This window comes from Mya arenaria, chromosome 14 (genome assembly GCF_026914265.1).
Source record: "Mya arenaria isolate MELC-2E11 chromosome 14, ASM2691426v1".
Classification (NCBI taxonomy): Eukaryota; Metazoa; Mollusca; class Bivalvia; order Myida; family Myidae; genus Mya; species Mya arenaria.
The window spans coordinates 44,811,742-44,824,878 of record NC_069135.1 but is presented as its reverse complement, the minus strand read 5'-3'; the positions used below and the strand labels follow the sequence as shown (position 1 = coordinate 44,824,878).

The window sequence follows — 13,137 nt, the reverse complement described above, 5'->3', positions numbered from 1 at the left end:
CTAACATTTGTTAGTGTCATAAGTCACTATAAACTGGGCTTAAGCACAGAATTTTCAGCTAATTTTGGTTCCCAGCTCATGGCATGTATATGGTGCCCAAAGTGTTATATAATGATAGCCCAAGTTGGCCTACACATCAAATTTCTGTGCTGGGATAGTTTTGTGCCAGGCAGGATCGTGTTTTGAGCCCATAATATAGCCAATTTGCTAGCCCAGGCATGGTGTCCCCGTCCTTATGGGCCGGGGACTGAAGTTGGGAGGGTGTTTTAGGCAAACCTTCCATCAGTTCGGAGCGCCAGTGAGCTTGCGTCGGCTCTCTCAACCAGCACATCGTCACTGACGGGATCTCTCGGATCAGACATAAGTCGCAGCGGCAGTTCAGCCAGTCTACCAAGCCTCGGGGCCTCAACATTTAACTGTGAGTATAGTCTAGAAAGATGAAAAAAATATTGTTCATTTTTCAAATGGGCTTATCTGTATTTGCGTTTCATATTCTTTTGACAAAATGTTGATGTGTTATTACCTGAACCATTGTATGAAAAAAAATGACAAGTTTTAATATGATTTTCTTGAATTTGTTGTTGCCTGAGTAACATTGGTTACTTGTACCTGGAACTTGAGTAATTTGTGAAAATCTGTTGAATGTATAAAATGAGAATGGAAATAGTTTTTATATATTCAATGAAAATGTAATTAGCTAACCATTTGCTGCACAATTAACTCGTTAGTTTATCTGTTCTTAAGAAACAAAGTTAAGGTAAAGCCTTGGTGTCTGTGGCAGTGGCTGTGTTGTTGGTGGCTGTGGCAGTGGCTGTGTTGTTGGTGGCTGTGGCAGTGGCTGTGTTGTTGGTGGCTGTGGCAGTGGCTGCGTTGTTGGTGGCTGTGGCAGTGGCTGTGGCAGTGGCTGTGGCAAGGGCTGCGTTGTTGGTGGCTGTGGCAGTGGCTGCGTTGTTGGTGGCTGCATTGTTGGTGGCTGTAGCTTGCAAAAACGTTTATCTTGGCCATAACACAAAACCTGTCCAAGATATTTAACTGAAACTGTGTTCACTTGTTTTCAGAAGCAATATGCACATTTCTACACAAAAAGATAGCAAGGTTAATTACTCTGGCTCTCTTAATTGTTGAGTTATTCCCCTTGTTTGTCTAAATAACAAACAACAGATCAGCACTGGCAAACTGCTACCATGCTTTCTGTCAGCCAGATCATTTCTTTATGTGAAAGATATTTTGTGCAAAAATGACCATAAGAATTGATGTCTATTCCCTTATAATAAATAATCTCAAGGCTAAAATTGTAGCCAGTAAATCAGCTAATCAGGTCCTCCCCTCTCAACTTAATGCAATTGTCAACATACTGAGACAAAGCATTATGCGATTTTTAGTGATACAAATGAGAACATTGGTCTTGATAAATTCCATCCCGGCAAGTGATGGAGGTTGGTTGTCTAGGTTTTGGCCTTATAAATGCGAATATTATGAGATTGTTTATCTGCTATGGGGCACATTGTAGTCGGAAGAGGTTAATGGGTTTTGAATATGATTTAGAAAGTAATTTACTATGTGGGGGAATTATCAGAAGAAAGAAAGTACAGTTGTTTGTAATATCGGATGTTTCTTGTGCTCTTGTTCCCATCATGGAATAAGATTGTTGTTTTGCAGCTTGGTTTGGTTTCAAAGAAGGCTAAAAGCTGAAAGAGACCTTTGCTGAGAGTGGTCTTGTGATCTAGGTGTCAGACTCTCACCCAAGAGGTTGTGGGTTCAAACAAATACATTTTTTTTGGCATTGAAGTGTCTAACATTGGCTCAGTCAATCTAAATTTCACATTTAATTAACAAATAGTGATGTTTCTTAATTCAGACATTTGTATCGAAGAACTAGGGAGTTAATGCAAGTGATACACTCAACCTGCACCTAAAGTAGTAGAACTTACACACCATGTTGGACTTTTAGGCTTCATTTAGCATGAGTGGTGATGGGCACGCAAAAATATGATTTTGGGCCAAAGATTCTTTAAATTTTATAAAATTGCCATCAATTTGCAAAGTGCCCAACCGTTAACATTTACATCGGAATAAGAACATTCATCTTCACCTATTCAAGTAACATGGTGATGATAAAAATTGAATCCTGACTTTTGTGGCGTGATGTAGTTATCTCATGGTTTTATGGTAGCATGATGGAAACTATATTGCTGGATAATGAACATGCTGTTGGTTGGATAATTAGACCAAATGTTTTCCTTGTAACGAGATTTTGTAACTGATGAAAGACCAGATACATTTAAGGGCATATTAATTTGAAAGGAGAACAGGTGAAATTTTGGGGTATTATCAATTAATTTTCTTCGTTAATGTTTCGGTAATAAATAAAATTATATGGGAACAAAAAGAGACCAGATAGAAGGAGTCGTTTATTGCTGGAAGCTATTGTGACTTGTCCAACAAACAATGACCTTTTGCTAGTGTTATTAACTGTAGTCATGCCAAGCTCATTTTGTGGTTTTAATTTTATTTTGATACCCATTTATCCAATGAAATCTTTGTTATTGTCCGAATGGAATCTTTGTTCAGCTAAGTACTGAGCCACACGCCACTTATTTTCATGGGTCAAAAAGGCATTTATAGGAACTGATGTTGAAAATAATTGAAATTTAACCATTGTCCTTAATCAGGCATGTTTTATTTGCCAAAAAAAAAATACTTTCCTAGACCAATTTCACTCATGTCGAAATATTTTATACTTCAAATCATCTTAAGCATAAAATTGAAATGCAATTGATTGTGAAATTGTTATTGATGCTGAGGTCTTTAAAACACAAAGGGATTGACAGTATGTGTGTGTGAGTTAAAATACAGGAAGATACAACCCTTGTATATTTAATTTTGAAAAAAACCTGTTATTGGATGTAATGGTTCATGTAATTTTTATGAGGTTTCTTTGCATTTCTGGTGGCTGCCAAAAAAGAAACCATACATTGTCATCTTTGTTTAGGTTGATGTAAACTGTAATCAATCAGAAAGAATGAAAATGAGCCAGCGCACCTGTTTAACGGAGTGTCTGATGTGGTAGGTGCATGTACCTTCATTACATGGTGTGGAACAAGTTTATTTTTGATTGTTCCCAAATTCAGTTCAAATACCATGCACTAGCAAAAAAATTTTTATCAGCTTTTAAAAAATGAGGTTTTGTCTTACTTTTTCTATTTTTTTATGTGACTTGTTTGAGTGCAATATTTATAGTTATTGAAACTTCCAATTATTAAAAAGAAGTGATGACTCTGTAATGCACTGTGTGTTTATTTTCATTTGCAATTATTTATAAACTGGTGTCAATTTATTCCTAATTGGCAATACATTTTAGTAAAGTGGACACAGTTGTTAATTAAAATTACATGACTGAACATTGTTATAAATTGTTTTCAAATTAATGGATGTTACTTCAGATAAAACATGACACTTTTCTGTGTTTTCTGTCAAAATAATTTGATGAATTGAGATATGATTGCTCAATTTTACAACAACTTCCTTTCAACGTCATTGAAATGTACTTTGTAAAAAGTTTCATGTACTATTTGTAAGTCACGACAATTTATACATATATGTGATGTTTTAATAACTTTTGGTATTTATGTTTAAAAAATCAATAATTGTTTCAATTGGAGCCCCAAATTTTGATGGTCCCTGCCTAACCAACAATCATTTTTCTTTTCTAGAGAACTCCAGCAGTCTTGTCAAGACAAAAAATGTTGGTCTTTAACGACAAATGTTTAGTTTTACACTAGATTAGCCTGCATTTTTGTCTTGTCATGGGAAATGGTGATTTCGCAAATGATGCAACTACATTTTATTCTTTGATCTAACTTGGTCATTGCAATTTCATTTTGCCCATGGCATTTGAAATATGGTTGAACCTGCTGAAATTTTCCCACAGTTGCAATGCTGAACTTTGTATTGTTCTTAAAATGGAGCTTGTTTTTAGATCACTTCACTCTCAAGAGAGTTGCAGTGTTCTCCTTGTAACATTTCCATTGTAAATTGACACTCTTGTGGTACTCTGAGTGTTTAAATGCCACATTATGGTACCATTAGGTCTAATGCTTTTGCGAAATCCTTTACCACAGAGAAAAAGTGGAACTTGATGAACTTGCCTGTTTTTGCTGAAGACAAAATAGTTGAGGAATAACATTGCAATCTTTCTGTGTTGTTGCTGCTGTGCAAAAACTGGAATTTACATAGGCCATAACTAGTTCACAAAAGTCATGAAACTTACAATAGTATGTGCAACAATATCCACAACTCAAACTTCAATAATAGTAGTCCAAGAGAAAAAAATATGACATTTGATTGACTCAGTCATTCATCATTCTTTGTTTTCTGAGAGAAATGATGATTATTTTTTCAGGTTTTCAAGAAAAATGTTATTCCTCTATTGTTTCTTACAGTGGCTATTGAAGTGTATATGGGTTATAAAGGGCCTTACAAATAAAGAATTAAAACATTTTGTTAAATTCATGGTTTAATAACAAATGCAATTGGTCTTTCATATAAAAATATTTCCAAAGTAAGAATATGCTGTAGAAAATTAAAGAAAAAAGCAACATTTTTTGTGATGTTTATTTTGAAATACATGAGGCATAACAAACAATCAATTACCATTTCACACCAGCAATCATTTCAAAAGTTATAATGACCCAATTATCACATGAGAGAATGGAAAAAGTAAGTACATTATAATTAATCACTAATTGATTAGTATTTAGTGACTTACAGTTAGGGAAGTGTCTGTTTGATGATTTCCTGATAGTTTTCACAGGTGCTATTGTCTTACCATTCAGTTTGCCATTGTTTTGTAATGATTACAACTTACATCTCAATAGGTATTAACAACAGTGTTCTTTGATCTGAGAAAGGCTTTTGATTGGATAGGTGTGGAGTTTGAGATGACTTTGAGCCAACTTTATAATGCTGTTCTAAAATATATTCATCATTATCCATGATATCCTTTGAGATTGACTGTGTGCTGTATTTATTTATATCATAGTGCTTCATATTCTTCTTTATTTGTCAACCTATTGCCATTGAAAACCTGTACCATGAAGACTCAATGTGGACAGAAATGTAAGTTTTGATTATCATAAAATACATTTATAATTTTATAAATCTTATTGAACATATTTCAGTGTATTAAATTTTACACACAATATGGTTAATATGTAATCATATAATTTTATATACCATTATACTGTTTGGTTCCAAGTTCATTAAGAAATGGCCCTCTTTTTAGTAAATGTCTCATTTTTAAATAAAATGCAAACAAGGTGTAACTTTGCTGAACAGGAACTAAGAGACAGGACTGTTGTTCAGCTTGTTATCAAGAATGATCACAGGTTGGCCTTATTTGGTTATGTTTAGTCTGTTTGACAATATTTTGTATAGTTCTTGACAATATTTGTATAGTTCTTGACAATATTTTGTAAAAAACAATCTTATGTCAAAATCTGCAGTAATATTCTAGATAATTTGTTTACCTAAAGTAGTCATCATGTGCCTTGATGTTTGAAATGATGACACAGGAAGTGTCTTAATCATTTGAAAGTACCACATTTTTGTGTTCAAAGTGGGTATTTCCTGGACAATAATGTGTTTACTTTGGTGTAAGACAAGGTGCTATAATAGCCCAGTGTCTCTTTGAAAATAGAAAAATGTGGCTTTTTTTATTCCCTCTGGGCATTTAATTGCTATTAGGTTAAGAAACTAAGTTATTCCAGTCATTTGCAACACAAATTGCATCCTATAATTTGAAATACTTCATTTGGTTTCTAATTGATGTAATTAATTAGGAGTTGATTTTCATATATATTGATGATGCTTGAAATCAAATTACATGCAGTTCTGATCCTTTTATCAGATAGCATCTTGCGGTCTAATCAAAATAATACTTGAATTTTCAAGGATTTCAACAAGATTAATGATAATAGATTATTAATTGTACTTCTCTGATTGGGACTCTGTAGCATACTGCAGAACTTTTATGACCCCAAGTCTGGGATTAAAGGGGCCATAAATCACTAAAACTGTTGGGGTACTAAATTGTTGAGGCCAGATCTTGCAAGTGGTAAAGGGCCATAAACTTACATAACTGGGCTGATTTGGGTGTGAAAAGAGCAGTTTTAGAGTCACTTATAGAACCTGCTTATCAGTAAAAAAAATAAAATCATGAAGGTGGCTACAAATTTAAATGTGTCAAGTCTTAACAAGTTGGATGGAACTCTGAATTTTTCAGGTAAATATTTTGTATCATTTATATTTCAGAAGTTTACTTTTATTATAACTTTTTTTGTAAGTTCTGGTGGTATCTGTTTCATTTCTTCAATGTTTGGGTATTATTTGTTTGGTAAATTTCTTTGTATGATTATAATTGACATTTATTGATATTTGGCAACAGATGATACATTGAAAAGGTTATAGCACTTTTCTTGTTATTTTTGCCCCCATTTTCACAGTTGGAAGTGTGACCCTTGCTACCCTAGGTTTTTGACAGTTTAGCAATGTTTCTAGTCATACTTTTGAGAAGGTGCTAATGTGGTTTTACTCGTTGGGTGTTCTCAGCAGTATTTATTTATTTTAAAGATATTAATTGATGGATTATAAAGAGCATTAGATAAATTTCGATAATTTCCTATCTTTAGTCAATATTTTTCTATCGCCACATGGAGTGAAAATGACTGCCTCTGTAATTATATTATTACAAGTGAAAATTCTTCAAGGAGACATATGGTAGCTAAGGAAATACATTTTATTGTAAAAATATTGTTGAACTTCAATGAAAACCAGGGATTTAGGACTTTATACGGTTTAGCTGACTTAAAACCAGTTTTGGGCAAAAGAATGAAAAGATGTAAAGTGTTATACTGATGACTTTAAATAAGGTTTATTAAGTTTTTATTACCATTGAGGATAACAGGTTCTTTGTAAAACAGCCCTAGCTTGATGTTCATCACTACATGTATCCTGCAGGTCAAATTACACGCCTATCTGAAATGTTGTACCTGCTATAATGCATGTACTTTTCCTCCAAGGGTAGAAGACTGATCATTAAAATGTATGTACTTTTGTCAGTGATTACAGTGTATGTTTTTTTGTGAGGCGCCTTTTTCTCCCAGGTGTAATGAAATGATGTAGGAGATAAGAGTCCTTGTGGAATAAAGTTGATAAGGCTGCAGTCTCCCATCCTAGAGTTATCTGCCTTGATCTAGCCAGAATCCTGGTGGCTTTTCCAGACTTTCATGTTCCTACAAATTACCAGTTGGTCATGATTGTTAGATAAATACTGGCCTCAGAATCACCTGATATTTGGTGAAAACAGGAAACATGATGCAGAATCGGTAATACTTGTGTCTAGACTTCTGATTTGTGTTTTTCTGTGTTTTGTAAACTTGAATATGGATTATCCTGATGTTTGTGCCCTCTTGTGTAAACATTGATGTTGATGAATGGAAAAGCTCTGAGATGACTTGGATGTAACAATTTTGACTATTGAATGAACTGTCATGTTTTGAGATTGTAGAGGAACATGCAGCAATGATAGTGAATCTTGGTTGTTAAAAAGTCACATGAAAACTTCTGGAATTTTGTGTTTCTGCCAATTACTTGACCGAATGTAATTGAATTTACCCAACAGTTGGCTGGCAGACTACTTTTATGGGCTTGATTATAGGCTGACTTCCAGATCAGATCATGTGATAGGATGAAGTATTTTGGTTAAATTTTAGGGTACTTCGGCCTTGCCCATTAATCTTTGGTATTTCATAAAGTATGTCAATCTTCGATAATTACAACCAATGCATTGAATAACATCTTTAAGGCGTGGACAGTTTACCTTGTATGAAAACATACCTCAGGCCAATTTTGTTGTAGTATTTTCTACACATACCTAACGTATGCTCATCAGTATGCTCATCGAGATGTAAAGTGATAATTTAAAACCCCCCCGCACCTGACGTTTCGTGGTTGGCCTGCTCTTTCATTCACGTAAAAGTCTTAACCATTACAGAAAATACAAGTACACTAGTGATTCAGTTATCTATTTTTATCAAGTTGGAAAATCAAATAACATGCAAGATTCACTCATGGCTTTGCTTGATTAAAAACTCTGGTAAAACAGGATTAACTTTGAATGTGGTCTTGAAGGAGTAGAAGTGTTTACTGAACATCACCAGACTAAATGATTCAATATTATCTAGTATTTGGTGTTTAACCAAATTTTCATGGCTGTCTGGCCTTAGGGCTGGAGAATTAAATTTGTTAAAATTGAATAACATTAGTTTGTTTTATTATTGTTTTATGTAGCTTAAGGCTTTTAATGTTCGAAGGAGTAAAATGAAAACTGATTTTAAAAGCTGATAATGGATTCATTTTAAAAGCGGATTAAATTTGTAAGAGAGAGGAAATATTTATTTAGTGATAAACTGCAAATGGATCTATATGGTTAAAAGCTGTTGGATTGAATTGTGTGAATGTGACAGATAAGGTGAAGAATTTTTGATAGCTGGCATTTGAAATTATTAGGTAATAAAGGACTAATATAAGTGGTAGTTGCGTTTAAACAACACAGGATATAATACGGTGTTCTCATAAGCTACAGTTTCCTGTCGATTTTGCATGTTACAGGATATGAAAATATTGTGAGAAAAACTAAATAATCATATCTTATTGGACTTATTCCCAGAGAATATTAGATTGTTTTTGAAATACAATCTGAAAAAAAGAATGGTATTTTGTTAATCAGACAGTTTGATTGACCATTTGGCATTTTATAAAAAGAAGTTTAATAGACTGTGAATGATACAAATGTTTCAAAAAGTAATGTAGTGAAAGCTATCATTGTTTAAATTAATTCACTTGCAACATTGCTGAAATATACTGGTGCTTTAAAACAATGAAGACCCTGTTTTGAGGATATTTTATCATGGGTGGATCTTTCAAATGGACAGCTATTATTCAAAAGTATAGTGAGCAAGTTTAGTATTACTTGGACCTTTGACATTTATAGAAAGTTAAATTATTCAAAATTGAAAGAGACAAAAGGAAAATTTAGCACAATAATAGGTCATATAACACCAATTACTTGATATGATTGGTAGTTGAGTGGAGCAGAAGACATTTTACAGTATCCCATCATGCAACAGTGGAGAAGTTGACTGGTTTACAGCTTAGTTGTACTAGACTGGTTTACAGTGAGACTGTGAAAGAGTTGATAGTGACAATCAAAGGAAATATTGGATGTAAATGGACACATGAGAAACTGACAAATTATTGGGGATTTTTATAGTTTTTGATAAATTCCTTTCTGACTTTTTCTGCCTTAATATTTACTTAGTCAGACAGACATAGAAACTGTGTATCAGAAATAAGAAACTGTTAATTAAGTTGTTTCAGTATTGGATGTTAACAAATATACACATTATTGGGAAACATGGAGTTATATTGTTATATCAATTTGATATATTCATTGTGAAGACAGATAGGACCAAGATTTTATGAGAGAGACTATGGACTTAATTAGATGTACACATGTGTATGGATTTAAATAAATTAAAAGAGTACTGAACAAAAATGCCGTCCACAATGGTGCATGCAGCAAGTGTGCGATTAAAGGACTGTAGTTTAAATGACACATTACAAAGTATGGATGCTTCCATGGATGAAGAGAATAATAATGTTAAAATGGCTTTAAAATCACCATCAAAGACAGGTAAGAAAATAATATTAAATTTTAAGGCTTGCACTTATGAAGTAACTATATCATTAATATTTAAAAAATTGAAGCCTTATTTTTGAAGAAATGGACAATAATAAAAAAATATATATGGATTTTTTTTTATAATGGCTTAATTAACTAAAAAAATTTACTATCATTAATAAATCAGCTTAAGATAAAATCAGTGGGAAACTGATGTTTGAATCAATACTAATGTGGTCACAACATCACTACACAATAATAGATCAAAGACATGCCTACATAAACATTTTCTGTGATGATTTGATAACAGCATTATCTTAATTCTGATCTGGACAGTGGATTTTAGTTGTTTTTATAAAACATTTCTTTAACTTCACTAAAGAATCTACTAGATCAAAAAAAATTACCAATGGTGATAGTAATCTTTGTTTAATTTATGTAATTAAAACAACTATAAAGAAAAAATCTTGATGAAATTCTTTTAAGTAATCTTATCAAAGTCATTATTTTCATAGCAAAGGAATGTATTATTTTTCCCTCGCCCAAATATGGTTATTCTTTAATGATAGCATAAATTAACTTAAGTCATGACCCGGATATTTACATATGAGACCACCTTTATAATTAATTTATGGTGACATTTTATGTCAACCTTTGTTTGCATAAATGGTGAATACAAGCTGCTGGTCACAATGTACACACAAGAAAAAAATGTTAAAATAAGAGGTCACATAAAAATTTATGAGACATTGTATATAATTATGTGTGATTTTTCCTTATTTTTTTATATCCAAATGGAGATTTCATAGATATTTTAAGAATGATGTGCATTGTGCTTTAATTTAAGTAACAGGTAATAAACCTTTATATTATGATTCATGAACAGCGTCCTATGCCTTTTATTTGTTGCCAGGCTCGGTGTGATGCAAAATTTATATTTTGTTATTTTAACACCTACGATACACAATAATAAATCACCTGCATTACTGCAATGGTATTTGGTTAATGTTAATCACGTCATTGTTACCAGTTAGATTGATAACATTCTCAAATTACGGGCCAATATCGCGTCAAATGTGACCTGTCTTTCAGGAAGGGTTTCATGCTGGGTTTGCGATAATGTGAGACAGGAAACGACACGAGTCCTTATAAACTCTGAACAAACAAAACCCCGTTTTTGTACAATATGCCCTTATTTTATCATATTTATCTTTCACTTCACCGCAAAAAAACGCTCCCATTTTCAAAGGAAATTCATGTTTGCCAAGTTCTATGTATCACAGTTTTAAATATTTTGAATTATATCATGAGATGGAACATTATGGCTCGATCTAAATTTGTTCTTTGGAATGGAGAAATCTTACTCCTGTGGAGTTGATCTTGTGACAAATTTAAGATTCGGAGGTAGATAATATTGAAGTGCTAAAACTTTCTGATAATCAATGGTCCATCTTAAACCACTGTACTAGGTATTATCCAATTATTTGCTCTTTTTTGCATAATGTACTAGACAGATAAATCTTAAGTCAGGATTAAGAAAAGATTGGTCAATCTGACATTAAGAAAGATTAAAAATATTTACTTTTATAAGTTTGGAAGTATGAAATGGGGCAGAAAAGGACCATTATGGAAAATTGGAAATGATATTAAGAAAGATTGCGATTACATGTTGTGAAAACTTTGGTTTTCTTAAAGATAATGAGACGAAAGTCATTGTAACCACTAAAGAGCTTAAAAATATCATAGCTTAGCAAATGTGGTTTAACACACATTTGACACACCCGTAATATTTGATATACATAATTATGGTAAAGTTAAAGACCAGATTTTTCATTTTACATAGGGTATTGGGTACAAAAAAGAATAATTGACAATTATAAATGCCATTATTGGTTTCGCTGACAAGAAAAATTGATTGGTTCGTTCTGAAATAACTTGGCACAATGATTCTTATGAATTATTTCAATAAAAGAACAATAAGGTTTGTCTATTTATTTACGACAGGTATGTTCTTATGCTGTAAAATAATTATTTGTAAAAATTGTGCCTTTGAGAAACATTCTTTAAAATATTAAAGAAATTCAGAAAACATGGTTTTGAGATGGTTAACAAATCTGGCATTCTGTAGGTGATCTAAGCTGAATTGAATTTAGAAATTGAAGTTTGATTGCTCAACATGCGGCTATTATGTATTGAATATTATCATAGATTTGCATTGAAGGGAGAGTTGAAGTAAATATAATTCCTAAATGTGCAGCAAATGGTTGGTGTGCTATTAAAGAATCAACAAAAAAAATGTTGCATTCTGGCTTTCAAAAAGTTGATTTTGTTGTGAATAAGTGACATGGTACGAGTATAACAGTTGTCTTTATTCTGTGTGCAACAGGATTTGTTTCCTAAATTGTAATTGAATCAGAAATTCAGTCATGCAGCACAGTACTGAAAATGCAAACAGTCATGCAAAACTAACCATGCCTTATGTTTGTGTATTTTCAGTGAACTTTGATCCTGCTGAGACTAGCAAGGTCCAGCGGGAGATGTACACGGCGATGAAGGCTCGCCGCGAGGCCCTGGAAGAGATTCTGAAGAAGCGTACGGAGGACCTCAAACTACTATGTATCAAAGAGGGGGTAAGTGTGAGAGTAAGATTATTTCTGTTAAGTCTTGAAACTTTATTAAAATGATTAAATGTGCTATTTTTAGTAAATGCATTATTTTTCATTTGTAATAAGGTGTCAAAAATAACTTGGTATAGTTATATATACAAACTGACATATCAGCTTGACCAAGGGAAGGCCTGCATGAAAATTGATACTTGTGGATATAATGTTATATTTATAACAAATTTCTAACAAATTATCCCCTTATTCCAGGAGTTGACAGGTGTGTTGCCACCAGAGACACCACTAGCCCCTGGGGAGGAGCCCCCGCAGATCCGTCGGCGTGTCGGCACCGCATTCTCCCTCCACTCAAACATCATGGGCAACAAGGATGAGGTAGGTTCTCTTTCCTTCAGTCAGAATTCATGCTCACCAGGGGTCATACTAGAAGCATTGTCCCTTTTTGCTTCAAATTTTGAAGATCAATTGTTATGTTCATTGTTCAATGGTTGCAATTCGTTATTCAGCTATAACTTGCTAAATCCAGGGCTGATAAGTGTTAATGAGAATAACAATCATAGGTCATTGACTCATGTGTCATGGATATTGAAGTGAGCATAGAGGGAAAACTTTTTGGTTTTGGTTAGGTAGTTGACATCATCATTTCTGAGAGGTAAAGTTTAGTCATGTTCTTATCAAGTGCAGAATAATTCCGAGAGCAAGAGAGATACTCAAGGATTTTGAAGTGTTTTTACCCATGTGGGTTAATTCTGATTATCACACATTATTATCATA

The 13,137-nt window shown here is 33.2% G+C and overlaps 1 protein-coding gene across 8 annotated transcripts in view; it reads left to right on the top strand.

The window, feature by feature from the left end:
• The window catches only part of LOC128218273 (FERM domain-containing protein 4A-like), a 101,792-nt gene that overhangs the window by 71,676 nt on the left and 16,979 nt on the right, over positions 1–13,137 (top strand). For all 8 annotated transcript variants that reach the window (XM_052925904.1, XM_052925897.1, XM_052925896.1 and 5 more), the window contains 3 exons: positions 271–418; positions 12,239–12,372; positions 12,616–12,738. In XM_052925904.1, the coding sequence (XP_052781864.1) occupies positions 271–418; positions 12,239–12,372; positions 12,616–12,738 (405 nt within the window). The remainder of the gene's footprint in view (positions 1–270; positions 419–12,238; positions 12,373–12,615; positions 12,739–13,137) is intronic.